At 60.2% G+C, this 27,991-nt stretch overlaps 2 protein-coding genes and 1 long non-coding RNA gene across 4 annotated transcripts in view; 2 read left to right on the plus strand and 1 right to left on the minus strand.

The window, feature by feature from the left end:
• Positions 1–21,844, plus strand: part of LOC132677477 (SCO-spondin-like) — a 54,442-nt gene extending 32,598 nt beyond the window's left edge. The window contains exons 63-104 of the mRNA XM_078435276.2: positions 151–245; positions 978–1,030; positions 1,189–1,395; positions 1,516–1,686; positions 1,792–1,871; positions 3,064–3,233; positions 3,774–3,820; positions 3,937–4,128; positions 4,219–4,389; positions 4,651–4,851; positions 5,160–5,256; positions 5,365–5,564; positions 5,910–6,076; positions 7,189–7,349; positions 7,540–7,763; positions 8,368–8,409; positions 8,578–8,733; positions 9,238–9,447; positions 9,610–9,777; positions 10,518–10,649; positions 10,751–10,997; positions 11,280–11,432; positions 11,512–11,558; positions 11,717–12,061; positions 12,409–12,582; positions 13,135–13,265; positions 13,528–13,652; positions 13,873–13,919; positions 14,174–14,452; positions 14,843–15,001; positions 15,171–15,287; positions 15,749–15,887; positions 16,025–16,227; positions 16,375–16,502; positions 16,602–16,744; positions 16,879–16,925; positions 17,711–17,928; positions 18,230–18,325; positions 18,457–18,517; positions 18,806–18,936; positions 20,495–20,645; positions 21,246–21,844. Coding sequence (XP_078291402.2) covers positions 151–245; positions 978–1,030; positions 1,189–1,395; positions 1,516–1,686; positions 1,792–1,871; positions 3,064–3,233; positions 3,774–3,820; positions 3,937–4,128; positions 4,219–4,389; positions 4,651–4,851; positions 5,160–5,256; positions 5,365–5,564; positions 5,910–6,076; positions 7,189–7,349; positions 7,540–7,763; positions 8,368–8,409; positions 8,578–8,733; positions 9,238–9,447; positions 9,610–9,777; positions 10,518–10,649; positions 10,751–10,997; positions 11,280–11,432; positions 11,512–11,558; positions 11,717–12,061; positions 12,409–12,582; positions 13,135–13,265; positions 13,528–13,652; positions 13,873–13,919; positions 14,174–14,452; positions 14,843–15,001; positions 15,171–15,287; positions 15,749–15,887; positions 16,025–16,227; positions 16,375–16,502; positions 16,602–16,744; positions 16,879–16,925; positions 17,711–17,928; positions 18,230–18,325; positions 18,457–18,517; positions 18,806–18,936; positions 20,495–20,645; positions 21,246–21,268 — 6,108 coding nt within the window. The 3' untranslated portion in view covers positions 21,269–21,844. The remainder of the gene's footprint in view (positions 1–150; positions 246–977; positions 1,031–1,188; positions 1,396–1,515; positions 1,687–1,791; positions 1,872–3,063; positions 3,234–3,773; positions 3,821–3,936; positions 4,129–4,218; positions 4,390–4,650; positions 4,852–5,159; positions 5,257–5,364; positions 5,565–5,909; positions 6,077–7,188; positions 7,350–7,539; positions 7,764–8,367; positions 8,410–8,577; positions 8,734–9,237; positions 9,448–9,609; positions 9,778–10,517; positions 10,650–10,750; positions 10,998–11,279; positions 11,433–11,511; positions 11,559–11,716; positions 12,062–12,408; positions 12,583–13,134; positions 13,266–13,527; positions 13,653–13,872; positions 13,920–14,173; positions 14,453–14,842; positions 15,002–15,170; positions 15,288–15,748; positions 15,888–16,024; positions 16,228–16,374; positions 16,503–16,601; positions 16,745–16,878; positions 16,926–17,710; positions 17,929–18,229; positions 18,326–18,456; positions 18,518–18,805; positions 18,937–20,494; positions 20,646–21,245) is intronic.
• A 2,720-nt stretch (positions 21,845–24,564) lies between these two features.
• On the minus strand, positions 24,565–27,657 carry LOC144614398 (uncharacterized). Its single transcript, XR_013552174.2, has 3 exons — positions 27,389–27,657; positions 26,552–26,681; positions 24,565–25,203 (listed from the first exon to the last, which is right to left on the minus strand). It is a non-coding gene; the product is annotated as an uncharacterized LOC144614398 (long non-coding RNA).
• The window catches only part of ZNF862 (zinc finger protein 862), a 38,080-nt gene continuing 37,155 nt past the window's right edge, over positions 27,067–27,991 (plus strand). For both annotated transcript variants that reach the window (XM_060625547.3, XM_060625533.3), the window contains exon 1: positions 27,067–27,333. Coding sequence is in view for 1 of the 2 variants with exons in the window: in XM_060625533.3 (XP_060481516.3) it covers positions 27,310–27,333 (24 nt within the window). In the remaining variant the exon portion in view is untranslated. The remainder of the gene's footprint in view (positions 27,334–27,991) is intronic.

The raw sequence follows: 27,991 nt of genomic DNA on the forward strand, positions 1-27,991 counted from the left end.
GTTTTCCACAGGGTGGTGACAGAGGTGTTTGTGGAAGGAGGCTGGGTGGCATTGGAGGGTGGGAGCCTGAGGGGTGCTGGGTTCTGACTGCGGGGAGCGGGCCGGGCCAGACCCACCTAGAATCCAGAAGACGATGGTTTTTGATTCCAGAACAACGTGTGTGTGCCCTCCCAGGACTGCCCCTGTGCCCATGGGGGACGCCTTTATCCCCCGGGCAGCGTGGTGCTTCGTCCGTGTGAGAACTGGTAAGACCCCCACCCCACCCGATGGTCCCGTGACCCGGGGGCACCCTGCTGTCCCTCCTCAGTGCTGGGGATGATGGCCTCCCGTGGGCCATCCCCCTGGGCCCACAGGCACAGCCGGTCAGCAATCTGGGGCCTGTGCCCACACCATCCCCATCAACCTTTCTCTTCCCACCTGTCTCTGTCTGCTGAGGCTACAACAACCACACAGCAGACCCGGGGCTTGTCTTCTGACAGTTCAGGAAACTAGAAATCTAAGAGCAAGGAGTCAGCAGGGTGGTTCCTCCTGAGGGCCGGGAGGGAGAATCCATTCCAGAACCTTCTCTTCTGTGGTGGCTGGTGAGCCTTGGCTTGTAGCTGCCTTCCTGCAACCCGCTCAGGTCGTGATCTCATGGTTCATGGGTTCAAGCCCCGTGCTGGGCTCTGGGCTGACAGCTGGGAGCCTGGAGCCTGCTTTGGATTCTGTGTCTCCCTCTCTCTCTGCCCCTCCCCTGCTCGTGCTCTGTCTCTCAAAAATAAATGAACATAAATAAATAAACAAACAAGTAAATAAATAAAGACACCAGTCATATTGGACCGTAGTGCCCTCACTGTGACTTGCTCATCTCTATAAAGACATCGTTTCCAAATCAGGTCACATTCTGAATACTGGGGGTTAGGGCTTCAACGTGTAAATTTGGGGGAATACACTTCAGCCTGTGACAGCGCCTCCGAACTTCTGCTGTTTTCTTCCAGCTCCTGTGTTTCTGGGCTCATCACCAACTGCACCTCCTGGCCCTGTGAGGAGGGTGAGGAAGGGGCCTTGCACCTGACTGTGCTCCCTGCTTGCTCCCCACCAGGGGCAGAGTCGGGGGAAGGGAGAAGGGGTGCTCTGCCCAGGCCAGTGCCTCCAGCCTGCGCTCACTTCATCCTCTCTCTCTCGGCCTTTCCCTCGTCTGTACCCCAGGTCAGCCCGCGTGGTCCCCCTGGACCCCGTGGAGCGAGTGCTCGGCCTCCTGTGGCCCTGCCCGACGCCATCGGCACCGTTTCTGCACCAGGCCCCCCACCGCGGAACCATCCATCCTGGGGCTGCCGTCCCCACTGACCTTGCCTACACCTCTTTGCCCAGGCTCCGATGCTGAGGAAGAGCCCTGCCTCCTGGCAGCATGTGACCGTGAGTCCTGCGGTGCCAGGATGGTGCCCTCCATGCCCTGTGGATACCTGCTGCCTTGCGCCAGCTGGCCCCCAGCCCTGGCCGGCCCCTCCCCCAGCTGCCCTTTTGCTGTCATCCCAGGAGCTGGGGGCTGGGGTCCTTGGGGGCCCTGGTCCAGCTGTAGCCGGAGCTGTGGGGGGGGCCTGAGGAGCCGGATGCGAGCCTGTGACCAGCCCCCACCCCAGGGCCTGGGGGATTACTGCGAGGGGCCTCGGGCCCAGGGAGAAGCCTGCCAGGCCCTGCCATGCCCAGGTACCTGCCAGGAACGGGGCACAGAGGTCAGGGAACACTATGGAGAGATGGGGTGGGGTGGGGGGCACCCACATGGCTCTCAACCCACCCTGTCCCCTTCCCCAGTGACCAACTGCACCACCATTCAAGGGGCTGAGTACAGCCCCTGTGGCCCTCCCTGTCCTCGCTCCTGTGACGATCTCGTGGTGAGTCTGGCTCCCTCGGAATGCCTGCCTGACCTCTGGCACCAAGCGCCACTTTGCAGGAGGGCAGGGTGTGGCTTTGGGTCATGACCTCTTTGGGCCTGGGGCAGCCTGGCACTGGTGAGGAGGGATGGGGTCAGTGCCCATCAGACTGGCTCCCCTTTGTTCCAGAGACCGTCTCAGGAGTGAACCTCACCCAGCAGCCCATCAAGCCTTTCTCAATTTAAAGATTTTATTACAAAGATTCCATAAACACAGAGGGAGGGGAGATCATTCCATTACATCATCTCAAACACCGTGAGCCTTTTGGCGCATACACCCTGATTCTGAGTGTACGTGTGCTTGTGTGTGAGCCTTCATGGAATGCCTGTCCAGGACCATGGAGAGGGACAGAGGCAGGCGCAGACAGGGTCTCTGACCCACGGAGCCTGCAGCAGTGTGGCGCGGAAGCTGGCCTGAATCAAGGATGCCGAAGGGACAGCCTTGGGGCCCTGTGCAGGGCCCTGTCTGAGAGGGTCAGGCAGGAGCTGCACAGGGTGAGCAGGGAGGAAGGAGGACAAGTGCCTGGCTCCCAGCTTCCCCAGGGGACCCCACCTCCTTCCCAAATGACCCCTCCCCCCCCCCCCCGCCCCACGCCAGCTTTCCATTGCCCTGCTCCCTGCGTTCTGAGAGATGCCTCGGTTCCCAGGCACTAACCAGGTCCCCCATGGAACCCTCCACAAGATTCACATTTGGAGGACACTCCCACCCAGGGAAGCCCTTCGTGGGCTCTCCTCCCCTGGGGAGGGGACACGACCGAAAGTGTTTTATATATAAAATTTTTTTTAATGTTTATTTTTGAGAGAGGAAGAGAGAGAGGGCAAGCAGGGAAGGGGCGGAGGGTGGGGGGCGCGGGGGACAGAGGATCCGAAGCAGGATCCAGGTTCTGTGCTGGCGGCAGAGAGCCCGATGTGGGGCTCGAACCCACGAACTGTGAGATCGTGACCTGAGCCGAAGTCGGACGCTTAACTGACTGAGCCCCCCAGGCGCCCCAGAAACCGTGTTTAGAACGTGATGACGACTGCGAACTGGAGAACCACGCCTTCTGCCTCTGCACACCCCTCAGCCTCCTCCTTCGCCTCATCTTTCCCCTCCCTGCCCCTTCGGCACTGTTTTCTGCTGACCAGAGCCCCCCCCCCAACTTGTTGCCCCCCAGCACTGCGTGTGGCACTGCCAGCCCGGCTGTTACTGCCCTCCAGGCCAGGTGCTGAGTGCCGACGGGGACTTCTGCGTGCAGCCCAGCCACTGTGGCTGCCTGGACCTGCTGAGCGGGGAGCGGCACCGCCCAGGAGCTCGGCTGCTGAGGCCTGATGGCTGCAACTACTGGTGAGGCGGCCATGTGGGCAGAAAGCAGGTGCAAGGCTGAGGGTGGGGTGCGCCTGAGCTCTCCCAGGTCTCAGCTGCTGTAGGTTAGACTCCCACAATCCCCAAGGAGATGCGGGCAGGCACTCTGAAACTCTGGTCTGACGGGTGGGGAGACCGAGGCAGCCAGCTCTGTGCATCTGCTCTCTGGAAGACGTGGAAGGCTGGGTGTGTGCTCTGAGGGGAGGGCGGGGTGATAGGTATGATGTTCCTCCTCGCTGGCCGGCCCCCGTTAGCCGCACACTGCCTGTGGTCACACCCCAGTAGGACACACTGGTCAGCGACTTGCAGGGAGCCCGCAGGACACCCGAGAGGTCCCTGAATGGGACAGGGAGAAGGGTCTAGATGCTCTGGAGAATGGCAAAGGGGCATCCGAGAACCTGAAGGGAAAGGAGGGCGTAGCGGTGAGGGGAAGGGAAGAGGCAGCCTAGGAGGGGTGCATGTGGAGAGCACAGGCAGGGCTGAGCTGCTGTCCCCCTTCCTGTGCCTGCATGCCCTGCCCAGCACCTGTTCAGAGGGGAGGCTGAACTGCACAGACCTGCCTTGCCCAGGTACGTATGTCCCAGCTCAGGGGGAGGTGAGGAAAAGCGGCCAGGGTCACAGCGAGGGCTGGGACTGGGGAAGGGATGTCTGTGCCCCAGTGCCCTTCCATTGTCCCCTGCCGCAGTGCATGGTGGCTGGTGCCCATGGTCGGAGTGGACGGCGTGCTCCCAGCCCTGCAGGAGCCAGACGAGGACCCGCTCCAGGGCCTGCGCTTGCCCCGCCCCTCAGCACGGGGGCACCCCGTGTCCCGGGGAAGCAGGGGAGGCAGGGGCCCAGCATCAGAAGGAGACCTGCCCCAGCTCGCCCGAGTGCCCAGGTGAGATGCCCCCACTTGTCTGCTCAAATCTCAATAGGCCGGGTACCTCCTAGGCCTCCTAGGGCAGTTGATGCTGTCTTCCCGGCACAGTGGACGGAGCCTGGAGCCCATGGGGACTGTGGTCTTCCTGTGACGCGTGCCTGGGGCAGTCCCATCGGAGCCGGGTGTGTATCTGGCCCCCCACCCCTGAGGGAGGCAGGCCCTGCCCTGGGGGCCACAGGCAGAGTCGCCCCTGCCAGGACAATTCCACAAAATGCACAGGTAAGGGCTTCTGTAGAGGTCGGGGAGGGTCCCTTGGAAGGCTTGGGAGACACGGGCTCTGGCCTTTGTCCCCAGTATACACGTGCATGTCACTTTCTTTGAGAGGCAACATTTAGATCCCTCACCTTGTGGTCCTGGGACAAGGTGGAAAGTCAGGCGGCTGGGGGTGGTGAGGCAGGAGGGCTTGGCCCCTGAGTCCTGGGATCCTGCAGGATGGGCCCCTGCTCAGCGTCTGCCCTCTCTGCTTCCTTCCCGCCACAGAGTGTGGGGGTGGCCAGGGTCTTCTCCCCTGTGGGCGGCCCTGTCCCCGCTCCTGTCAGGACCTGTCTCCCGGGAGTGCGTGCCAGCCGGGCTCGACGGGCTGCCAGCCCAGCTGCGGGTGCCCCCCTGGCCGGCTGTTCCAGGACGGCCTCTGTGTGCCTCCTGCCCTCTGCCGCTGCCAGTACCAGCCTGGAGCCATGGGTCAGTGCTTCCCTCCGTGTTCTCCCCATTTCTCCCGAGCACCGCGGTGCCCACCGGCCTGGCCTCTGCCTGTCTGGCTCCGGAGCCCAGCCTGGGCTGCAGGATGTTGCTCCAGGCGTTAGTGTCTCATGCATCCCCCCACATCCCTGCTCCAGGCTGGGGCTTCCACCTCCCAGGCCCAGGATCTGGGGCACCCGTGGGGTGTAGGCTGATAGGGAGGGAGGTAGAAGGCAGTGGGATAGGAGGAAGGGTTGAGGGTGCGGGGCCCGCTGAGCTGTCTGGGGTCCCACCCCGACCTGTGCCCTCAGGGATCCCTGAGAACCAGAGCCGGTCAGCAGGGTCTGGGCTCAGCTCCTGGGAGAGCCTGGAACCCGGAGAGATGGTGACCGGGCCCTGTGACAACTGGTGAGTCAAGAGGAGCCGGGAGGGGGTGGGCTGCAGAGCCGGGCAGTGGGGGCTCTTGTGGGAGTTGGCCAGGGTGCTGTCTTCTGAAGCCCCCTCCCTTGTCCCCAGCACCTGTATGGAGGGCGTCCTGCAGTGCCAGGAGGTGCCCGGCTGCCCTGGGCCTGGGGTGTGGGGCTCCTGGGGCCCCTGGGAGGACTGCAGTGTTTCTTGCGGGGGAGGGGAGCAGCTCCGCTCCCGGAGGTGCGCCCGGCCCCCCTGCCCTGGACCTGCCCGCCAGAGCCGCACCTGCCGCACCCAGGTCTGCAGAGGTGAGCCCCGGCCGGGGTCTGCCCTTGACGGATTCCCATGTTGGCCTCTGATGCTGACTCATAGGTGCCTTTGACCTCTTCCGTCCCATCCCCCTACACTGCCCTTTCCCGGGGCCAGTGATGGGCATGTGGAGGAGGAAGTAGCCAGATTCAGGGAGGGGAGCCTGTGGGAGGGTGTGACATTGGCCCTGAGGGGCACAACCTAGGGAAGGTATTGTCTGCACAACTGGGGAGCTGTGGGAAGGTGGGTACTGGGGTGAGTAAGCAGGCCGCGGGGTGAGCATGGAAGTAGCCATTGAGGGCAGTGCAGGCCAGAGCTGGGCACTGACACGAGTGTTGTCCCAGAGGCCGGCTGCCCGGCTGGACGTTTGTACCGGGAATGCCGGCCCGGCGAGGGGTGTCCCTTCTCCTGTGCCCACGTCACTCGCCAGGTGGGCTGCTTCTCCACCGGCTGTGAAGAAGGCTGCCACTGCCCCGAAGGCACCTTCCAGCACCACCTGTCCTGTGTCCAGGTCAGAACCCACTCAGCCAGGAGCCCAAGACCCTCCTCTTCCTTCCCCTCCCTTGCCTTTCCTCCCCCTCCCTTGCAGCTGCTCACCTCTGCAGACTCTGTGGCCTCTGGACAGCTCCCCGCTTCCTCACGTGACCCCAGGCAAGCACGGTCCTTTGAGACTGTGTGAGTCAGGCAGGGGCCGAGCTCCCAGAGCAGACAGCTGAGGCTGTGCAGGATCTGGATGTCGCTGGGTCCCTGGAGTGGGGAGCTTGTCTGGGCTCCTGCTCTTCAGCAGCCGGTGTTCCTGGCTCTCAACTCCAGCACAGAGACACCCAGGACTGAGGTGTGGCCAGGTGCCCCCTCTGGCTTCTTGCCGCCCAGCAGCTGGCAGCCAAGGGCAGTGGCTCCCCATGCCGTGCAGGCTGGGACAGGCAATCGTGGGTCCTCGCGGTCCCCCTTTCCCTGCCAGACCCCTGTGGGGAAGCATACCCAACCTCCACTCTGCCTGGCCCTAGACTCCTCGTCTCCCGCTGTGGGGTCTGGACAGCAGGCCAGTGTCAGCTCTGCTCTGCCAAGCTCTATGGGCACGTGGGGATTTCCTTCCCAGTCTTTAATCCTACCTAATCATGAAGCCGGCGTCCAGGGGCTTCTCCTGGCCAGAGTTCCAGCCATACTCAGAAAGGCCTGAGCAGCCACCTGGTCCCATTTGCTGACTTAGAGCTGATGACACTGAGGGGGCCCCAGGGAGGGAAAGGGACACACTGAGTCATGCAGTTATTGGCAAAGCTAGGGATCAGGCGTCTGATTCCTGGCTGAGGCCCTTTCCGCCTGAGTGCTCCCTCCAAGTCCTGCCCCCTGGGGACGTCCTCTGGTCCTGCCTGTGTCCCAGCTGAGATCTGTATGCAGGAAAGCTCCTGGCCGTTACAGGTCTAGCTCAGAGGCCACTAGGCTCTCAGGTTCACACCCCTGACTCAGGGAAATGGCTCCCCTTGCTCCAGGGAATGCTCTTCTGGTGCCCAGAGCCCCCCCTGAAACCTCACATGTCCTCCCCCCACCCCCTTGCCCAAGGAGGTGCAGAGGGCTGGCACCTGACCTGTGCAATTGCCTTTTCTCCTCCCTCCCACCCGCCAGGAGTGCCCCTGTGTGCTGACCACCTTGCTGCTGCAGGAGCTGGGGGCTGCCGGCACTGACCCGGGGGCTCACTCACCCATTTTGGGAGAGGGCGGTCAGCCCCTTGGGCCTGGAGATGAGCTGGGCTCAGGCCAGACCCTCCGTACAGGCTGTAGCAACTGGTGAGGGGGACGGTGAGAGCGGGGGAGAGATTTGGAGTCAAGGGAGGGGGAGGCGTTGGCTGCCCTGGCCCTGCCTGGCCCGGGTAACCTTGGCTGTGTCTCCTGTTCTTTGGGACGGGGACGCTTGTCAACACCCCTTTCTCTCAGGGTCTATCCTGCCCAGCCCCTCACCCCCATGCTGTTTCCCCAGCTCTTGTGTGCATGGGAGGCTGTCTTGTTCGGTGGGCAACTGCTCTAAGGCCGCTGATGGCTTCAGTCCCTGGGGGCCATGGGGCCCATGTTCCCGCTCCTGTGGTGGGCTGGGCACCCGCACCCGCAGCCGCCTGTGTGTGCAGGCCTCACTCGCCCCGGGCAGCCAGGGCTGCCGAGGGACCCGCCAGGAGCTCAAGTACTGCCCCAGCCCAGACTGCCCAGGTGAGGGAAGTGGGAAGGGAGAGTCTGGCCAAATACACCTCAGCCCTTCCGTTGTCCTTTCCCGTCTCTGCCCATCCGAGTCGCTGTCTCTGGATCTCTCTTCCTTGCCTGCTAGCTCTGTGTGTTTTTTCGATTCCGGTGTAACAACGTTTCTGGAGCTCTTGCCAAAGGCACCACGCTGTGTGTGTTAGGGGGATAGCGAGGACTCTGACCTTGGAATCCAGGGGCTCAGATAACCCATTTCAGCATGTGGTGAGCCCCGTAGGAGGGCGCACATGCTATGGAAGATTGGGGAGGTTGAGAACTCTCCTGGAGGGTCAGTGTAGGAGGGCTTCCTGGGGAGGCAGCATGTGGGGTTTGAGGAGGGAGAGGACCTTGACAATCATTGGAGGGGAAGGAATGCCAGGTAGCAGGAGCGGCTTGAGCCAAGGCCTTGCTGCTATGAGGAAGTACTGTGCTTGGGGCCCAGAGGGTCAGTGGGAGACCAAGCTGACGAGGGGCTGAACCAGATAGCGATGGGTTTGGAACGTGGCCACCAGCCTCAGGTTTGGTCCTGGTGCGGTGCAGGCTCAGAAACACTGAGCAGGATTCTTCTTTGGCACAGGAGCTGAAGGGTCCACGGTGGAGCCAGTGACCAGCCTTCCAGGTAGCCAGACTCCTTGGGTCCCGGCCCCAGACTGCCTGCACCCTTGCACGTGGCCTCCCTTTGGGAAGAACAAGCCCAGGGCCTCCTCCCTTCCCAGCCCTGCTTCCTGGGAGGCCTGGAGCCCAGGGTTGACTCGTCAGGAGATGCCCCTCCCCCTTCTCCCCTCAGGCGGCTGGGGCCCATGGTCTCCGTGGTCCCCGTGTTCTCGCACCTGCACAGACCCCGCTCACCCTGCTTGGCGTGGCCGCGCTCGCCTCTGCCTGGCAAACTGCACCGGGGGGGACACTTCACAGGAGCGCCCTTGCAACCTGCCCTCCTGCACAGGTGCGCCTTCCAGTCTTGACCTCTGACCCTGACCTATGTCCAAACCACGGCCATCCCGTCTAATCCCAGCATCCTCCCTCAAACAGCTCATTCTGGCTCCCAGCCCTTGTCCCACATCCAGCCCGAAACATCTAATACCCCTGAAGCAAATCCCGAGCTCTCACCCTGACACCTAATCGAACCCGTGTGTGACTCTGGACCCTGGGTGCTTTGTGTCAGCCCGGCAACTGTTGGGGAGCCACTGCCAGCACCCAAGAAAACCCTCACTTGTGTGTGTACTGAACAGTCCCCCCGAAATTCCCATCCAAATCCCTCAGTACCCTGTGAGTCTGTGAGTCTGGGGCGTAGTTGCCAAAGCCCCACAACAGCCAGTGTTAGATCCGAAACAGGAGCCCAAAGGTCTGGATGAGGTCACGGCTGGCCCTGGCAGACGAGGAGGTCTGCCCTCGAGCGGAGCGGGGCAGGCTCCAGCTCAGCTTTGTCTGGTCCTGTCCTGGCCCGCAGAGCTGCCCCTGTGCCCCAGCCCTGGCTGCGTGGCCGGGAACTGTTCCTGGACGGCCTGGGCCCCGTGGGAACCTTGCTCCCGAAGCTGTGGGGTGGGCCAGCAGCGCCGGCTGCGGGCGTACCACCCCCCAGGGCCCGGCGGGCACTGGTGCCCTGACATCCTCACTGCTTACCAGGAGCACCGCTTCTGCAACCTGCGGGCTTGCCCAGGTGAGGCCGGCCGCCGAGGACCAGGACGCCCCCTTCCCTGGCATCATGTGCCCCTGTGGTGCTTCCATCTCCGCGCACGACCCTGCCCCAGGCGCCTGGTATGTGGGGGGCCCCCGCTGTCTGAGCCAGATCCCTCACCTGGCCCTTCTCTTTTCCACGCAGTGCCTGGAGGCTGGTCACGCTGGAGCCCCTGGTCCTGGTGTGACCGGAGCTGTGGGGGGGGCCGGTCCCTGAGGAGCCGCAGCTGCTCGAGCCCCCCGCCCAAGAACGGGGGTGCCCCCTGCGTGGGGGAGAGGCACCACGTGCGGCTCTGCAATCCCGGGCCCTGTGGTATGGCGGTGGGGACATCCCGCACAGCTCTTCCCACCCCCACCTCTAATTGCGTTCTCGCGACACGTTGTGACGGAGACGCTCACTGGCCAGCTGAGAAAACCCTGAGGCCCGCGGGGGGTGGACGGTGGGATCTGGGCGCTGGGTGAGGACCTGCCCAGGGTGAGCTGCCCGTCCCCAGCTGCACTAGAACTCATTCTCGCCATCTTGTCCACCCTCCTGTTCCTGGAGAATCACCCAGCCCCCTCAAGGTTTTCGGAGGATTTGAGGGTTACGGTCGTGAGTGCACCTGCACCTGGGATTGGGCTGAGCCAGACAGGCTCCTCCCAGCTTCGGCTCCTTCTGAGCTCACCTACCCTATGGACCTTGGTCCCTCTAGGGCCTTCCAATGCTATTAGGACACCCCCCCCCCCCCCCACCGATCCCCTCCAGGTGAACACAAAGCAGCCACATAGGTGAGCATGTTGGCTTCTTAGATGCACAAATTTAGTCCAGCTCGACGACATTTATTGGGTGCCAGGCTAGGTGCCGGGAACCCCCAGGTAGGTGAGAGGAACTCCCTGTCACTCAGAGTGTCCCCATTCCAGGGCCTCCCCAAGGCCCCAAGTTTCTATGGGCACCAACATGGGGAGAAGGATGGGAGTACAGCTTCGTGGAGGTAGGAGTGGTTCCCAGGCAGGCAGGAAGAGGGTTGCTGGTGCTCAGGGCCCTCTTGACTCTGGTCCTCCCCATGTGCTCAGAGCAGGGCTGCCCAGCGGGCATGGAGATGGTCAGCTGTGCCAACCGCTGCCCCCGCCGCTGCTCAGACCTCCAGGAGGGGGTCGTGTGTCAGGACGGCCAGGCCTGCCAGCCGGGCTGCCGCTGCTCCGAGGGTGGGTGCTGCCCTGGCCCCTGGGCACGTCACAGTGACTCGGTGGGAAGGCAGGTGGGACCCCGGGTGCCTGCACAGCTCTGGAGGGCTGCCTCCCCGCAGGCTTCCTGGAGCAGGACGGAGGCTGTGTGCCGATCGGGCACTGCGAGTGTACGGATGCCCAGGGCCACAGCTGGGCCCCAGGGAGCCAGCACCGGGAAGCCTGCCGCACCTGCACCTGCCGGGCCGGGCGGCTTTCCTGCACGGCTCAGCCCTGCCCACCGCCTGCCCACTGCGCCTGGAGCCGCTGGTCAGCCTGGAGTCCCTGCAGCCACTCGTGTGGGCCTGGAGGGCAGCAGAGCCGCTTCCGGTGTGTATGGGGCTGGGCCAGGCTAGTGTCACCTCCCCCCAACCCCGGTCTGCCATGCCTGGATGCGGTTTCCCTCTCTGATGCAGAGCTCCTGGATCCTGCCCCCCAGGGGCATGCCCACTCTGTGCCCTGGCCCCACCTTTGTCCCTGGTCATCCTTGCCTTTCTTTAGCCACCTCCACGCCCACCCCAGGCTTTCCCATCTGGTGTCCCACCAGGAGGTGGAGGAGCGATGAAGGGCCCTGGGCCACCACTCACCTTCTGTGCCCCGGGCCCCACAAAGGTCCTCCACGTCTGGCTCATGGGCTCCAGAGTGCCGGGAGGAGCAGTCCCAGAGCCGGCCCTGCCCTCAGCCCCCATGCCCACCCCTGTGCCTGCACGGTGCCCGCCTCCACACCTTGGGGGACAGCTGGCTGCAGGGGGAGTGCCAGCAGTGGTAAGTCTGGGCAGAGGCAGGGGTGGAGCGGGGACGGGGGCGGATGGCAGCGTCCCTGAATCTGGTCTCCTCCCTTCAGCTCCTGCACCCCGGAGGGCATCATATGTGAAGACATCGAGTGTGCAGGTCTGGAGTTTATGTCCCGCTCCCACCTCCCCCCACCTCTGTTTGCCGCGTGTCTCATATTTCCCTCCCACCCCTACTTCCAGCCGCCACCCCCTGTGCCACGGAGGTCCCGACCAGCCATCGGGACCTTCTCTGACCTTACTTGTGCCCTCCCACAGTACCCAGGGCTTGGACGCTGTGGTCCCCTTGGTCTGAATGCCCCGTCTCCTGTGGAGGTGGAAACCAGGTTCGCACCCGGGACTGCGTGGCCTCGGCCCCTCACCGCAGCGGCGCCCCCTGCCTGGGCCCTGGTACCCAGACCCAGAGCTGTGGACGGCAGCCTTGCCTGGGGCTGCTGGACGCCTGCTCCTGGGGCCCCTGGGGGCCCTGTTCCCGCAGCTGCGGCCCCGGCCTGGCCTCCCGCTCTGGGTCCTGCCCCTGCCCGCTGGCCAGAGCCGACCCCACCTGCAACAGCACCTTCCTGCACCTGGACACCCGGGCCTGCTACCCGGGGCCCTGCCTGGGTGAGTGTGCACAGGAAAAATACAGGGAGTAGCACGTTTTCCCAAACCCCAGATTCCCCGCCCCCCCCCCCCACCTGAGATATCCACCTATCCCCCTGATATTTGATCTCGTTTCTTTCCCTTTCCCGCCATCTTTTCCTCTGAGCCCTTTGGGATGTGACCCTTGCTGCTGGGTGACAGGGAACACAGCGAATTAGGACTTGTGTGAATTCTTGGCTCCCTCTTGCCCTTTTCCTGCGCAGGGCGTTGGCCAGGGCTGGGATGAGAGTAGAGGGCAGGGGAGGGGCGGGGAGGGAGGAGAGAAGCTGGAGAGGCCTGGCTGGCACCCCCCCCACCTTGGTCCCCAGAGGAGTGTGTGTGGAGCCGCTGGAGCAGCTGGACGCGATGCTCCTGTCGGGTGCTGGTGCAGCAGCGCTATCGGCACCAGGGACCAGCGCCCGGAGGGGCGGGGACGGAGGCGGGCCCCCCCTGCACACGACTGGACGGCCACTTCCGGCCTTGCCCCCTCGGCAACTGCTCTGGTGAGAACCCCGGAGCCGGAGGCCGGAGAGCCGAGCCCTGCCCGTGCCCGCACTGACTCCCGCTCTCAGCGGCCCCGTGACCCCCATGCCTCACGTCCCACCCCTCCCCGCTCCACTGCGATCTCCCCACTTTGTAGCTGCAGGCCTTGTCCACTTGCGGCCGCTCCCAGGCCCAGAAGGTCTGGCCCACCTCTCGTTGTGGCCACCCTCTCCATCTCTGCCCCCCCTGGCTCCCATCTGCCAACCTCTGGAGCACCTGCCAGGCCCCTTCCTCCCCGCAGGCCCTATCCTCCGTGCAGCTACCTGGCTCTCCAAGCCCCGACCATCATGACCCTTCCCTAGAGACAGCCACAGGGGCCGAGTGGGCGCTAGACGGGGCAGCGCTGGTCAGTCCTTACTGGCAGCCTGGGGCCAGGCTTACACTCTTACGAGGAGGCCCCGAGGGCCCTTGATGGGACCATGCACTGTGTGCTCCAGGCTTGGGGCGGGGGCAGGTGGAGGGTGTCTCTGGGCTGCCCCCCCACCATGCTGCTGGCCTCTGTTCCCCCCTAGAGGACAGTTGCACACCTCCCTTTGAGTTCCAGGCCTGTGGCTCCCCCTGTGCCGGGCTCTGTGCCACGCACCTGAGCCGTCGGCTCTGCCAGGACCTGCCACCCTGCCAGCCTGGCTGCTACTGCCCTGAGGTGAGGGGTGGAGCCAGAGGAGATGCCCCAGGAGAAGCGGGTCTTGGCCCACACTCCTACCTTCCTTCTCTCTGCGATGCCTGTGGTGACACCCCTCCCCACAACGCCTCTTAAGGGTCCCTCACCTTCTGCCTCGTGCCCGTGTGCCCATCCATTTGCTCGGCAACATGCACGTGCCCCTGCTGTGAGCACTCACACTACTGGCACTCGGGGACAGAGATGGCTGCCACACAGCTCTGTCCCTGTGTCCCCTTCTGCGCAGGGGCTGCTGGAGCAGGCTGGGGGCTGCATTCCCCCAGAGCAGTGTAGCTGCCTACACATCACAGGAGAAGGAGCCAGGGTGACTCTGGCTCCCGGGGACCGCCTGCAGCTGGGCTGCAAAGAGTGGTGAGTTAAGGGGGCGGGGAGGCAGCGTAAGAGGGCTGGGGCCAGGGAATGGGGGGGCAGGTGGCCCCACAGGGAAATTGCCGTGGCCTGGACCCAACCCCAACCTCATCCTGCTCCAAATGAGCCCAGAGCTCAGGCCACCCCTACGTGAACCCCACCAACCACCTCTCTGGGCTGAGTCTGGTCTCCCCAGTCTTACCCCGACCATCCCCTCCCACAGTGAATGCCGGCATGGGGAGCTGAAGTGCACCAGCCAGGGCTGTCAAGGTAACGCTGCCCTGGAGAGACCCACTGTCCCCATTTGCCCAGGATTGGAAGGTTTCCTGGATCTGGGACCAGGACAGTCCCAGACAAACCGGGATGTTTGGTCACCCTCCCCTGACCCTCCCAGCAACCTCCTGCAGCCTTTCCTGTTTCCAGCCCTTCCTGGTCATAACTGGGTCTCCTCCCTCCCCCTCTACTGGGGCTTGTGGTCTCAGGGAGGGTCACTGGGAAGGGTGCCCACTTGCTGCCCTTTCTAGGTCTTCTGCCTCTGAGCGGGTGGTCCGAGTGGTCACCCTGTGGGCCTTGCCTGCCCCCTGGTGTGCTGGCCCCCGCCTCCAGGACTGCCCTAGAGGAGCACCGGTCTCAGCACCCAGCTGGCCTCTCCCCGACCTTGGCCCCCTTGCTGGCTTCGGAGCAGCACCGCCATCGCCTCTGTTTGGACCCGGAGACTGGGAGGCCATGGGCTGGGGACCCAGACCTGTGCATTGCACCACTCAGCCAGCAACGCCTCTGCCCGGACCCTAGGGCCTGCCATGGTAATACCGAGGGCCAGAGACCAACAGGGCAGGAGGGAGCCTGAGATGAGAGTGGAGGGAGGGGTACCTGGCCAGGTAGGCCTGGGCCATGTTGTTTATTTCAGTAGCCAGGTGCTTAACAGGCCTGCTAAGCCTCCTGCTTGCCCCCGGGGCCTGCGGGATTTGGGGAGATTTGGCGATCTGGCGCTGGGCGGGGGGGGGGGGGGGGGGGGGGGTGGGGGGGGTGGGCCGCAGCAGGAAGGATCCCTGCAGCCGATGAAAGGGGAGGAAGAGGGCTTTGGGTGCTCCGGGCCTAGCAGAGTGTCTGTAGGGCTGGAGCCTGAGGCCTTGGGGTGGGAGCAAGAAGCCAGGGCGGGGCCCTGGGCGCTGACTTCCATTTTATCTCCCCAGACTTATGCCAGTGGAGTCCTTGGGGGCCCTGGAGCCCCTGCCAGGTGTCGTGCAGTGGGGGCTTCCGGCTACGCTGGAGGGAGGCAGGGGGCCCCCCTGGAGGAGGCTGCTGGGGGCCCTGGGCTCAGACTGAGAGCTGCAACGTGGAGCCCTGCCCAGGTAACCCCCATCCTGGCATCTGGGGGCGGGGCCAAGGACTGTAACACGGGAGATACCACCTGATGAGGATGTGGCCTCTGCTCCTGGAGGTGTGCCCTGGAGGGCAGGGTGCTGTCCTGGGGGCCCAAAAGTCGGTCCCCAACACAGACTCCTACCTTCTGGTCCTCAGGGGAGAGCTGTGAAGCCCAGGACACCGTGCCCACCCTTGACTGTGCCAACCAGTGCCCTAGAAGCTGTGTGGACCTCTGGGACCGCGTGCAGTGTCTGCAGGGACCATGCCGTCCAGGTGGCCGGGCCACGCCCACAGCCCAGCCTGGGAGCCCTAGGGCCTCAGACCAGAGCAGCTTGCTTCGCTGATCCCTACTTCCAGAGAGCATGTGACCTGCAGGCGGGGACGTGTTACAGGATCAGGGGTTATAGGGCAGCAAAGTGGATCCTTGGGTCACTTTCAGCACCTGGGTAGGGGTCCAGCATAGAGCGAGCCTTACCTAACATGGGCTTTGTCTGTGAGGACGTTCTGGCAGCCTCAAGGGTCCCTGGGGTGGGGCCCACGCAGGGTAGGCTGGAGTGACCCCTTCCTGTGCTCCAGCAGTGGGAACAGTGTGGAGACCGGGTCAAGTGGGGACTCGGGGGGCTGGGGTAGGGGAGGGTGCTCCAGGGTCAGCCTGAGGCTCCGGGCCCCATCTGGCTGCCAGAGGGACCCATGATGTGTGCCCGAACCTTGCTTGTCCTCCCCACCCCCCTCAGGCTGCCGCTGCCCCCCTGGCCAACTGGTACAGGATGGGCGCTGTGTGCCCATCTCCTCCTGCCGCTGTGGCCTCCCCAGCCCCAATGCCTCATGGGTGGTGGCCCCAGCCGAGGTGGTACAGCTGGACTGCAAAAACTGGTATGGCTGCCCACTGGTGGCCAAGCAGGGGATGGGGAGTTTTAGGTGGGAGGCTTGGGACAGGTCAGGGTGGAGGGCGTTAGCGGGAAACAAAGGCCCTGTTCCCCTTGACTTGTGCCCTTGACCCCTGTCTGCAGCACCTGTACCAACGGGTCCCTGGTGTGCCCACGCCATGAGTGCCCAGTCCTTGGGCCTTGGTCAGCCTGGAGCAGCTGCTCTGCTCCCTGTGGTGGGGGCAGCATGGGGCGACGTAGGAGCTGTGAGGAGGGTCCTATGGGGGCGCCATGCCAGGCCCAGGACACAGAGCAGCGGCAGGAATGTAACCCGCAGCCCTGCCCTGGTGAGCACCTGGGGTGGGGGAGTGAGGGGGGAGCCTCCCTGCCCTCTGGTGCTGCTGAGCTGGGCGGGCGTTCAGCAGCATGGGCGGCGGGTCCCGAGGCGGTCCCCTCCCTGGTACTCCACCTCACCGTCTGTGCGCTCCCCCCAGAGTGCCCGCCTGGCCAGGTGCCCAGTGCCTGTGCCGCTTCGTGCCTACGCCTCTGCTCGCATCTGCAGCCTGGTGTCCTCTGTGTGCAGGAACCCTGCCGGCTCGGCTGTGGCTGCCCCGGAGAGCAGGTACGGACAGTGCCCTGACTGCCATATGGGGGGGGCAGGCAGGTGGGGGGCAGAGAAGTGCGGTGTGAGTAGAACTGAGCCCGCGCCTTCCCGCCGCAGCTGCTCCACAATGGCACGTGCGTGCCTCCTGCGGCGTGCCCCTGCACCCAGATCTCTCTGCCCTGGGGCCTTACCTTGACTCTTGAAGAACAGGCCCGGGAGCTTCCCCCAGGAACTGTGCTCACCCAGAACTGCACGCACTGGTGAGGGCCCCGGGCAGGGGGGACAGGGGGAGGAGGGAGCTAGGGCAGGGAGGGGGTGGAGGGCAGCGTTGCTGAGAATGGGGGTGGGGAGGAGGGCACTGGAGGCGTCCGAACACGTGCTTCTGTCTTCCCAGTATCTGCCAAGATGGAGCCTTCAACTGCTCCCCAGCTGACTGTCCTGGTGAGATGTGGCTGTCTAGGCCCCTGCTGGTCCTTCCAAAGCCAGGGTGGGGTTGACCCCGATGAGGGCAGAGGGCGCTGCCTGCCCTAGGCAAAGCTGTCTCTCCCAAGAAGCCCCTTCCTTGCTCTGTCCCCACTGGGGTTGGGGGCATTCCTGTGAGCACACGGCTGTGAGTGATGCAGGAAGTGGAGGGTCTTTCCCTGCAGAGGAGGAAGCAAAGGCTGAGGGTGAGCTAAAGTAGGACCCTTGTCTGGCAGTGTCCAGGCAGGTGCCATCTGCCCTGTGCTATTTTACCCCCATCTGGTCAAAGTCAACAGGCGTTTGCTAAGGGCTCACAGGTGCCCAGTTCGGGCACACTGGGCTCTGTGTGGATTCAGAGGCACACAGGCCTGGTGAGTCCTGAGCAGCCCCAGTCTGGCTGCTGAGGGCCAGCTCACCCACCGGAACAGGTAGGGACAGGAGACAGTTTCTGGCTCACTGACCAGCAGACTGCACCCACAGGACTGAAAATCGGTGCCACGGATGGAGAGGTCAGGGTGGACAGGACTGGTCAGGGGAGGCTTCCTGGAGAAGGCCAGACTCGAGTTAGGCCCCGTTAGTATTTGGAAGGTGGATAAGAGCAGACGGGCGTGTTTGGAGGTCCAGAGGCCCAGAGCCAGCCGAGTGGACAGCGCTGGGAGGGCAGGAGGGACTCTAGGGGTGTCTGACGTGGGAGGGGGGAGAATCGAGGCCGGACCCAGGGCTGACCTGAGTGGTGGTGGTGGTGGTGGGGTCTTCCCTGGCAGAGTGCCCCTCCGGGGAAATGTGGCAGCAGGTGGCCCCTGGGGAGCCAGGGCCCTGCGAGCGGACGTGCCGGGAGCCCAATGCCACGGAGACCCAGGGCAGCTGCGGTGCGGGGCAGGCCCCAGGCTGTGTGTGCCAGCACGGACACTTCCGTAGCCAGGCGGGCCCCTGCGTGCCCGCAGACCACTGCGAGTGCTGGCACCATGGGCGTCCCCACCCGGTGAGACACCGCAGCCCCTCCGGGCCACCCAGCCCTCCCCCACCCCCGCCCCCCTCCACTGGCTCCTCCCCCTGTGCCAGGATCTGCAGCAGCAGACAGCTCGGCCATCAGCCATCACCCATCACACGGGGACAGTCTCCAGGCCCCATCAGCCCACCTCCCTCCCGAGACTCTTGTCCCTGACTTTGGTCTCTGGCCCCTGTCCTGACTGGTTTCAGGGATGGGGGGTAGGTGTAGTATAGAAAAGTCTAACTGGCAGAGATGGGTAGAGATGGACGGGAGGGTTCCCCCCTCTCCCCAGCCTGGATCCGAATGGCAGGAGGCCTGTGAGAGCTGCCGCTGCCTCCGTGGGAGGAGTGTCTGCACCCAGCACTGCCCCCTCCTCACCTGTGCCCAGGTACCCGCCTGCAGCGCTGCTGCCCTCCTTCCTGGGTCCCTCCCCAGAGGCTGGTCTTAGGGCCTTGAGCAGACAGTGCTGGGGCCCTGGGGTCATCCTCCTGAGAGCGCTGGGGACCACTCCCTCTGCAGGGCGAGGTGACCGTGCAGGAACCAGGGAGCTGCTGTCCCACTTGCCGCCGAGAGGCTCCAGGTATGCCGGGGACCTGGGGTACTTCCCGCCATGCCTCTCCCTGCTCTGGGCCCTTCTCCCAAACTGCTCCCGTGCCCACCCTAGGGGGCCTGCCGTCCCCAGTGCTGCCTACCATGGGGATCAGCAGAGTGGTGACGCCCAGTGCTGCATCATGGCACCTGGCCACTGCTGACCCAACAGCCTCAGGTGCCCCTCAGGTCCACAGTGTCCCCTGTACACAGAGTCCCCTCATCGAGGCCCTTTCTCTCTGCCCTGCTCCCGCCTCCTGTGCTCACCTTCTTCCCACAGAGGGGCAGGCAGCCTCCTGCCGGCATCTCACGGAGCTGCGCAACATCACCAAGGGCGCCTGCTACCTGGACCAGGTGGAAGTGAGCTACTGCAGTGGGCACTGCCCGTCCAGCATCAGCGTCATGCCTGAGGTGAGCGAGGGGGCTGCCGTGCAGGTCCAGGAGAGTCAGGTCAGCCTGCACCCCTGAGGGACTGCTGCGGCCAGCCTAGGCCTGGGCAATGCCCAGGGGACACGAGGGACTCGGTTGATCTCAAAGGGGCAAGGCTCAGAGCCAGGGGCGAGTTTTCACCAAGGTGGTGGCCTGCACCTGCTGCTTGGCCCTGTCACCCTCAGCGGGGCTTGGGCCCCAAGCCTACTCCAGGCCTCCACCCTGTGCTGCGGGCTTCCCAGGACATCAGCAAGAAAGGCACAAAGGACCTAAGTTAGGCTCTGAAATCACAGCCCATTATATAGCGAGGACAAGTTCTTTAGAACAGACCATTTACACACAGCATTGTCCCAGACATTCCTGGCAAGGCATATTATGAGCACGTCCCAGAAGACCTCTGCCCTGTGCGTGCTCTCCTTGGACCCAGAAGGCCCAGCCCTACTCCATGTGCAGACCTTGTCAGGGGCTCTGTGCCCACCCTGACTTCCCCCATCCTGAGCCTGGAGAGCTGTGGCTCCAGTTCTAGCCTGGGAGGGTCCTGGCCCTGCCTCAGCTCACCGATGGTGTGGCCATTCCCTCCTGTCTCGACCCACCTGGGTCATCTATTCCTGGAAGACAGAGGTGCTTTCCTACCTAGTCCTCAACGCTTGGCCACTCTCTGCTCCCCTGGGTGCTCCCAGTACCTCCTGGTATTCCCAGACCATTCCCAAACAGTATTTGGATTTGTTAAAACATAGGAAAGGAGAGTGGTTAAGACATTTTTTTTCCTCCCCTGGGGAGGAAAAGTGAGTGATAGCGGGATAGAAATCAGATGGAGATTTGTTTTTACTGAAGTATAATTGACATGCAGTGTTAGTTTCAGGCACACACATAGCGATTCCACAATTCTGTAAATTACACTGCGCTCCCCACAATAAGTGTAGTCGCCATTCAGTGGTATTGTGTTATTAACTATACTCCCTATGCTGTACTCTTCATCCCCAGAGGGTTTTTTTTTTTTTAACTGAATCTTTTGTAACTTGGTGCTGTTGAATATAGTGCCTATTTCAAAAGTAAAATTGCAATGGAATTATACAGAAGTTAAATCAAATATTCGGTGACACGTAGTTACTATATAATCGAATAGCAGGAGGGGTCTGGAGTGAGAACTCACTTTGCACTTAGGGTCACAATTGTGCAGTTTAGAGCTTCCCACCTTGCAGCGTCAGAAAGTATTAGATCCGCCCAAGGGGATGGTAAACAAGCCCCTTGGGGTAGGGCCGTATCTCTCCCCTGCTGCCAGGAGGCAGTGATGAGCAGTTAAAAGCATTCTTACCGTGCGGGTGCGAGCTCAGACGGCTGGGGCTTACAGTGAAGGAGGTGGGCTTCTTGGGGAAACGAGAGCTTGATGGCGACACATCCCTTCCCTACCCCGCTGCCCTGCTTGGCCAGGAGTGTTGGGCCCTGGCCGTACCCCGGATGGGAGGGCCAAGAGAGGGAAGGGAGGTGGCTCGGGCAAACTCGCGTGGCCCCTCCCCAGCTCAGCCACGCCCTCCCGCAGGAGCCTTACCTGCAGAGCCAGTGCGACTGCTGCAGCTACAGCCTGGACCCTGAGAACCCCGTGCGGGTCCTGCACCTGCGCTGTCCCGACGGCCACGCGGAGCCCGTGGTGCTGCCGGCCATCCGCAGCTGCCAGTGCAGCGCCTGCCAGGGTGGGTCTGGGCGGGGCGGGGCTGGGGTGGGAGGGCCGGGGACCTAGGCTGGACACTTGCAGGGGCGGGGCCAGGCCTTCCGAAAGGCGCCCCGTTTCCCGAAGCTCGGGCCCTCGTGGGATTCATCCCTCTTGACCCCTTCTGACCCTCTTCGTTCCCTGTCTTGGCTTGCTTGTTGGCTTCGTCTCCAATCCAGCGCAAGCTTGGGTGTTTGGAGTCAGTCACAGCTGCTTCCTCCCAGCTCATCTGTTTCCTTCCTTGCTGAGCATCCGTGACCTCAGCTTCGAGACCTGGCTGACTGTGCACAGGCTTTTGGCGGTTGGGGGGGCTTGGTGGGAGCGCATGTGTGAAGCGCCTGCCAGGTGCCTGGTTCTTGATAGGTCCCTGAGGCCACTTTGTGGCAGGTGAGAGAGAAACAGGTGCAGGGGCGCTCACAGCGCCTGGGTGGAGCGCAGGGCAAAAGCACGCCTTTCTCTGGGCTTCTTCCTGGCGGGGCTTCTCTCCTGCCAGTTTGCTCCACTGCTCCCCCTCTAGCCGCACCCCTTCCCGGCCTGACCACTGCCTCTGTGCCAGTGCATCTCCCCCTTATCTGTCCTCCAGGAGGTGATTTCTCAAAGCACTGACGGTCCCGCTGGATGAGGCTGCCCAGCCACCACCCCTCGTGTGATCACCGGGCCCAGAGGCACCGACCCCCTCCTCCCGTGCCCACCCATCCACTCCATGCCCTGGTACCAGCATATCCCAAATAAAGTGACATCAGCAGCAAGCTTGTGTGCAGAGTCTGCGTCTGGGGACCAGAAAAGAGAGGGAGGCAGGGTGGGTCTGAGCCCCGGCCTTGACCTGCACAAGGACTGCCTCCAGGAGACTTCTGTTAATCTGCCATGCTGGTGAACCGGGCAGGCCTCGGTTTGCACTTCAGCAGGTTGAATATAAAGTCTGGAGTTCTCTGGTTCCCGGTTTCTGCTGCCCGGTTCTGCCTCTTCCTCCTGCAAAGAGCCCTCTTCCTATACGTTGCTGGTTGTAGTCGGTGCTGCCCACCTACGCCACCCTCTCCTGCTTCCAGATGCCATTCCCTGTCATCCAGAGAAGAGTTCGGCTCATGGGTCATACTCCTTGTCATGGACACTCGGTGTCCGTGTGGATAATCCATTCAGTTCTCAGCCCCTCACCTCCAATGACCTTTCCCTTCACCACTCAGATATTTTCAAACACTTCCAAATATTTACTTACGGATCATGACTTCCTATCATTCCAGTTTACTTGCTCTGGTACCCCACCGCTATCATTTATTTCAGATTCATTGAGCCCACCGGGTTCTCACTTTTCATTAGCTCTCTCCTGTCTCCCCCTCAGGATTCATGGTCTGCATGGTCATCCTCAGCACCAACTGCACATTAGAAGCACCCGGGGAGCTTTTGAGATCCTACCAGTGCTCGGGCCCCATCCTGAACCCTTTAAATCAGATTCTTTGGAAGCCTCATGGGTAATTCTATGTGCACCTAGCTGGAATTGAGAACCACCTGTCATTATAAATCACTCCAATGCAAGTACCATTAAATCCCTTGATTTTCTTTTTTAAACTATCTTTTTAAATTGATTTATTTTGAGAGAGAGAGAGAGAGAGAGAGAGAGAGCAGGGGAGGGGCAGAGAGAGAGGGGGAGACAGATCCCAAGCAGGCTTGGAGCTGTCAGTGCAGAGCCCGATGGGGGGCTCGATCCCACAAACCATGAGATCGTGACTGGAGCTGAGATTAAGAGCCGGATGTTTAACCAACTGAGGCCCCCCACCTTGCTTTTCTATTGCCATTCATACTCCATACCTGGCAATCCTCCAACTCAAACATCTGCCCAAGTTTCTGCTTCCAGACAGAATTTTGTAGATAGTCTGTTTTTGCCTTCAATTTGTAATCACAAACCTCAAACAGGGCTTTAATTCGATTTGCCCATTCTGCACATTGTTCCCCCATAAACTCTATTTCCTCTTTTCTGCACTGACTATGCATGCCTTCTCTTCTTCCCCACCCCCTTCATTTTCATGAGATGACTTTGTCTCATTGAGATAATGTCAGATGGGGATTCTCTCAGCAAATCTACCAAACAAGGCTACACGGACTCCGTCTTCTCCTTCTTCCCGCGGGGTGTCATCTAGAAGTGTCCCTACCCCTGGAAAGAGCCCTTGGTCCTGTGGTCCTGCCTCCTTGCCTTTCCTCACCTGTGCTTAACCATCATTTCCCTTTCCACCAACAATAGAAACATGATCTTGTGTCTTACATTTGGATCCCACACTTCCTTCCAGATACTGCCCCGTCTTTCTGTACTTTTTTATGGGAAAACGTTTTCAATCACCAACCCTTGCTTTCTCAAACACCTCCCCTCCAACTTTAAACATTTTTTTAAAAAATTTATTTATTTAGAGAGAGCATGAGGCGGGGGAGGGGCAGAGAGGAAGCCAGAATTCCAAGCAGGCTCTGCACCAGCAGCTTGGAACCCGGCATGGGGCTCAAATTCACGAACCATGAGATCATGACCTGAGCCCAAACCAAGAGTCAGAAGCTTAACCGACTGAGCCACCCAGGCGCCCCTCACCTCTAACTTTTAAACCCCTAAACAAGAATTTGTTATAAGGAGACAGAGATAACTCAAGGGCAGAAATACAGCTCTCCAAGGTATATACAGAGAGGTACAGCTATAACTGAGCTGGGAGCTGGAGATTGGAAGGCCACCCGGAGTCTTCTGTCTTATTTCTTTTTTCTCTCAGTAACACAGACTCCTCCTACCAGGGACTGCACCTGCCAGAGGGAGCCAGCTCAAAGCACACAAAGCTGTGAACTGAATTGTGGTCCCCCAAACTCCTAGGTTGAGTCCCTAAACCCCAATGTGACTATATTTGGAAATAGGACCTATACAGAGGTAACTAAGGTTAAGGCTGATAGGATTAGTGTCCCTATAAGATAAGATACCAGAAAGTTCATTCTCTCCTGAGTACAGAGAAGAGGTCATATAAGCACATAGCAAGGTGGTGCGACCTATAAGCCAGAGACAGAAGTCTCACCAGAAGCCAATCATGATCTGGGACTTCCAGTCTCCAGAACTGTGGGGAAGCAAATTTCTCTATGTTGTTATGGCAGCCTGAGCTGAGGTCAAATATTATAGGTCCATTCACATGGATTGAAATCCGTCGTATTTCTAGAAAAGGTATTCTTATTGGACCCTGCATTGAACCGTGGCCAGGAGTGCAGAGTCGTATAATGGAAAATGGTTACTTAGGACCTACTCAGGGGTGATAATCAAAATATTTAACAGTCAGTATGGCAATATATACTAATAAAATTTTTAAATATAAACTGGGGCACCTGGGTGGCTCAGTCGGTTAGGCATGTGACTTCGGCTCAGGTTGTGATCTCATGGTTTATGAGTTCAAGTCCCGCATTGGGTTCTGTGCTGACAGCTCAAAGCCTGGGGCCTGCTTTGGATTCTGTGTCTCCCTCTCTCTCTGCCCCTCCCCCACTCTCACTCTGTCTCTGTCTCTCTGTCTCTCTAAAATAAAACATTAAAAAAATTATAAATATAAACTATATCTGCTTTATTTTTTATTTAAAACTTCGAAATATGACTTAGAGGCGCCTGGGTGGCTCGGTCGGTTAAGCGTCCAACTTTGGCTCAGGTCATGATCTCTTGGTTCACGAGTTTAAGCCCCACCTCGGGTTCTGTGCTGACAGCTGAGCCTGGAGCCTGCTTCGGATTCTGTGTCTCCCCCTCTCTCTGCTCCTCCCCCGCTCACACTACGTGTCTCTCAAAAAATGAATAAACATTAAAAAAAAAATTTAAAAAACCCCAAACTTCAAATTATGACTTAAAACACCCATATGTAAAAGTACAGAAAACATTTTTATAGTTGATTTTACCAACACCTTTATAATAATCGCTGCCTTACTTTCTGTCATTTTACCTCTATGTATACATAATGGGAGGGCCACATGGGGGCTTTCTGGAGTGCTGGAGATTTTCTGTCTCTGATCTGAGCGGTGGCTACCTGGCACACAGGTAAAAACACATCGAGTTATACACTTAAGATTTTTGCACTTTATTATTTGTCCTATTATTATTACATATATTACATCCATATATATTACAAACGAAACAATATATGGTTACAATGACTTCAAATAATTTTATGTCTGTGACCAGAGCACCAGGGTGCAAAAGTATCTGGCCCCAGGGGTCCCAAACAGACCAGGTTCGGTCACTCGCTGCTGACAAAGTCCAAAGACAGAGAGATGAGCGGTGGTGAAACAAGAAAGGAGTGCATTTCAGTGTGGCCAATGCTGGGAAGACAGCGGACTAGTGTTTCAAAGACTATCTCCAAAACCTCTGGGTTTTACAGGGAAAATGTGGGCAAAAGTTGGGGGGGGTACATGCAGGTGGGCAGTAAAGGTAAGGTCGATCGCTGTCTTGAAGTCAGTCATGTGGGGTCTTGCTGGCTCGGGGCACTTGTTACTGCTTGAGGGGCTAGTTCTGGTTCCCATCACAGGATGCTTTGCCTGAGTTAAGACAAAAGCTGGGAAGAACATAACCAATCAGAAAGTATAGATGAGCTCAAGATGGAGGCGGTTGATGTTCTGTTTCATGTCTTTTTTTTTTTTTAATGTTTATTTATTTTTGAGAGAAAGAGAGTGTGAGCGGGGGAGGGGCAGAGAGTGAGGGAGACACAGAATCCAAAGCAGGTTCCAGGCTCTGAGGGGTCAGCACAGAGCCGGACATGGGGCTCGAACTCACGGACTGTGAGATCTTGGCCTGAGCCAAAGTCAGATGCTTAACCTGAGCCACCCAGACGCCCTGGACGTCTTTTAAAGAAGATGAGAGAATAGGGGCGCCTGAGTGGCTTAGTCTGTTAAGCGTCCGACTCTTGATTTTGGCTCAGGTCATGATCTCATGGTCATGAGACTCAGCCCCACCTTGGGCTCCAAGCTGGGGGTGGAGCCTGTTCAAGATTCTCTTTCTCCCTCTGCGGCAGCTCACACTTGCCCTCGAACTCGCTCTCTCTCACAAAACAAAACAAAACAAAAAACAAAACAGAGAGAGAGAGAGAGAGAGAGAAGAAAGGAAAGCAAGTATATCTTTATAGAGCTTGGACTTCTTTCTTTCCTCCTTAAATTCATCCTCTACTCTGCAGTACGCCTGATCCAACTGAAGTGCAAATTGGCCCACACCATTCACCCGCTTAAAGCTCATTTCAGACTCCTTAAGGTAGCATACAATGCCCTCCATGTCCAGCCCCCAAGTATGTCTCCAATGTCTTTTCCCACAACTTCCTGTCTTATGCTGCACCTACCATTTGCTCACCTGCCTGGCTTAATTTATGCTATTTCTTATGGCCACTGCCCTCTTAACAACACCTTTGTTCCCCTCCTATTTTAGCTCAGGCTACCATAACAAAATGCCATAGGCCCGGTGGCTTAAACGGCAGACATTTATTTTCTCACTGTCCCGGAGAATGGGAGTTCAAGACCAAGATGCCATCATGGCCAAGATGATGGTGGGAACTCTCTTCCTGGCTTAGAGATAGCTGTCTTCTCACTGTTTCCTCATCTGGCAGAGAGACAGCAAGCTCTCTGGTGTCTCTTCTTGTAAGGACACTAATACCATCATGAGAGCCCCATCCTCATGATCTCATCTAAACCTAATTACCTCCCAAAGGCTCCACATCAAAATATTGTCACATAGGGGTTACATACAAATTCGGGGGTTATACAATTCCTTCCATAGCACCTCATGGCTGACTCCTACTCTTTAATTTAGTCCAGGTGCCACTTCCTCAGGAAATCCTTGACCTAAGCACCCCATATTCTCCCACCACTGTACTCTAAACGGTGACAAAGTGTGCTTTCATAGGGTCCTGTGCTTACCTCTCTCCTTGCACTTGTGTCTTTATTTTGTAGTTATCTGTTTCTGGTCTGTTTCCCCAATAGACTGTAAGCTCCTTGAAGGCACGGTTTTGTTTCATTCAGCTGTGTATTCCCAAACCTTGCACGGTGCCTGGCAACATGGTAGGCAGCCAATGATGCTTTTTGAATAAATGTTAAAAAAAAAAAAAAAAAAAGTATTGCCCTCCTTGATTAAATAAAGTCTGAAACCTTCAAGGTTGACAGTGGTCGTAAAAATGCGAGGGAACAGACCCAAGAACAGGCATTCTCACAGCCCAGGGAGATCTGTTTGCCTTTAACGCAAGATCTGGGAGAGGGTGGTGGGGATGTCACCTTTCAACCCTCCAGCGCGGCGGGAAGAGCAGGGAGCGAGCTGTTCTGCGTCCAATCAGGGTCCAGCATTTCGGGAGCCAATAGCGGCTTGAGAGCCACTTAACTAGGCCGGACTACACTTCCCGTGATGCCCCGCCGTCTCGGGCCTGGCGGCTGCCGTAAAGCGGCTCGCCCGACACGGCGCTAGTCCGCGCTGCTCGCCTCTCCCGGCATCGGGAGAGCTACCGCCCTCCCGACGTGGGGGAGCCGGTTCTCGGCCGCGCGCCCTCCCCGCCGGGGCGTCCTGCCCTCCGGGGGCCCCGGTCCCCAAGGTGGTCGCGGCGGCGGCATCCTCAGGCCAGGCCGCGGGGGGAGGGGGCGGCCTGGAGGCAGTGGCGGGGTCAGCACGGGCCACCTCAAGCAGGGCCATGGAGCCCAGGGAGTCGGGGAAGGTAGGCCTGGAAGGGCCCTGGGGCCGCCCACTCCCCTCCCGTGTAGATCCCTGACCTGGGCTCCGGCGAGGCGGGCGGTATGGGCGGAGTCCCCGCAGATGAGCCATCCTTGCAGGGAACGACTCGCCCGCTCGCCCGCCGCCTCGTTCTTCACACTTGGGCGGCCTTCTCCGGGCGGGTGTGGCGAGGAGGAGCGGGAGTCCCGCGCAGCCTCTCGGCCCCCCTTCCCTCTCCCGGTGGCCAAGCCGCCCTCTGCCCCGTGGCCGCCCGGTTGATGCTGGGGTGGGTGACCGACTCAGGGTAGTGATGCAGAAGTGCTTCCTGTTTCCCCACACCTCTGTTGGGAGTTTTGAAGAGGCCCAGCATGTTTTAAGGCTGGCTAAAACCGTAGTGGAAGGCCGGGGGTAGGGATTACCGAGAAGCAGGGTGAAGGTTTGGCCCTGACTAGATCCCCCTTCCCAAGAAAGGGCTGAGAAGAAAAAGAGAAGGCATCCGGCATATTTCTTGCCCACTTAAAAGTTACTGGCTTATCTACTTCGTAGAGTATCCGAGCACTGCCCAGAAGCATATTCCATAAACTTGCGTCAGGCTTGGGGTAGGAGGCTGTGAGTTGGAACAAAAGATGGGAAAAAGTGCTTGACGGTAGAGTTCAGTGGCT

The sequence above is a fragment of the Panthera onca genome, chromosome A2, assembly GCF_046562875.1.
Source record: "Panthera onca isolate mPanOnc1 chromosome A2, mPanOnc1 haplotype 2, whole genome shotgun sequence".
Taxonomy (NCBI): domain Eukaryota; kingdom Metazoa; phylum Chordata; class Mammalia; order Carnivora; family Felidae; genus Panthera; species Panthera onca.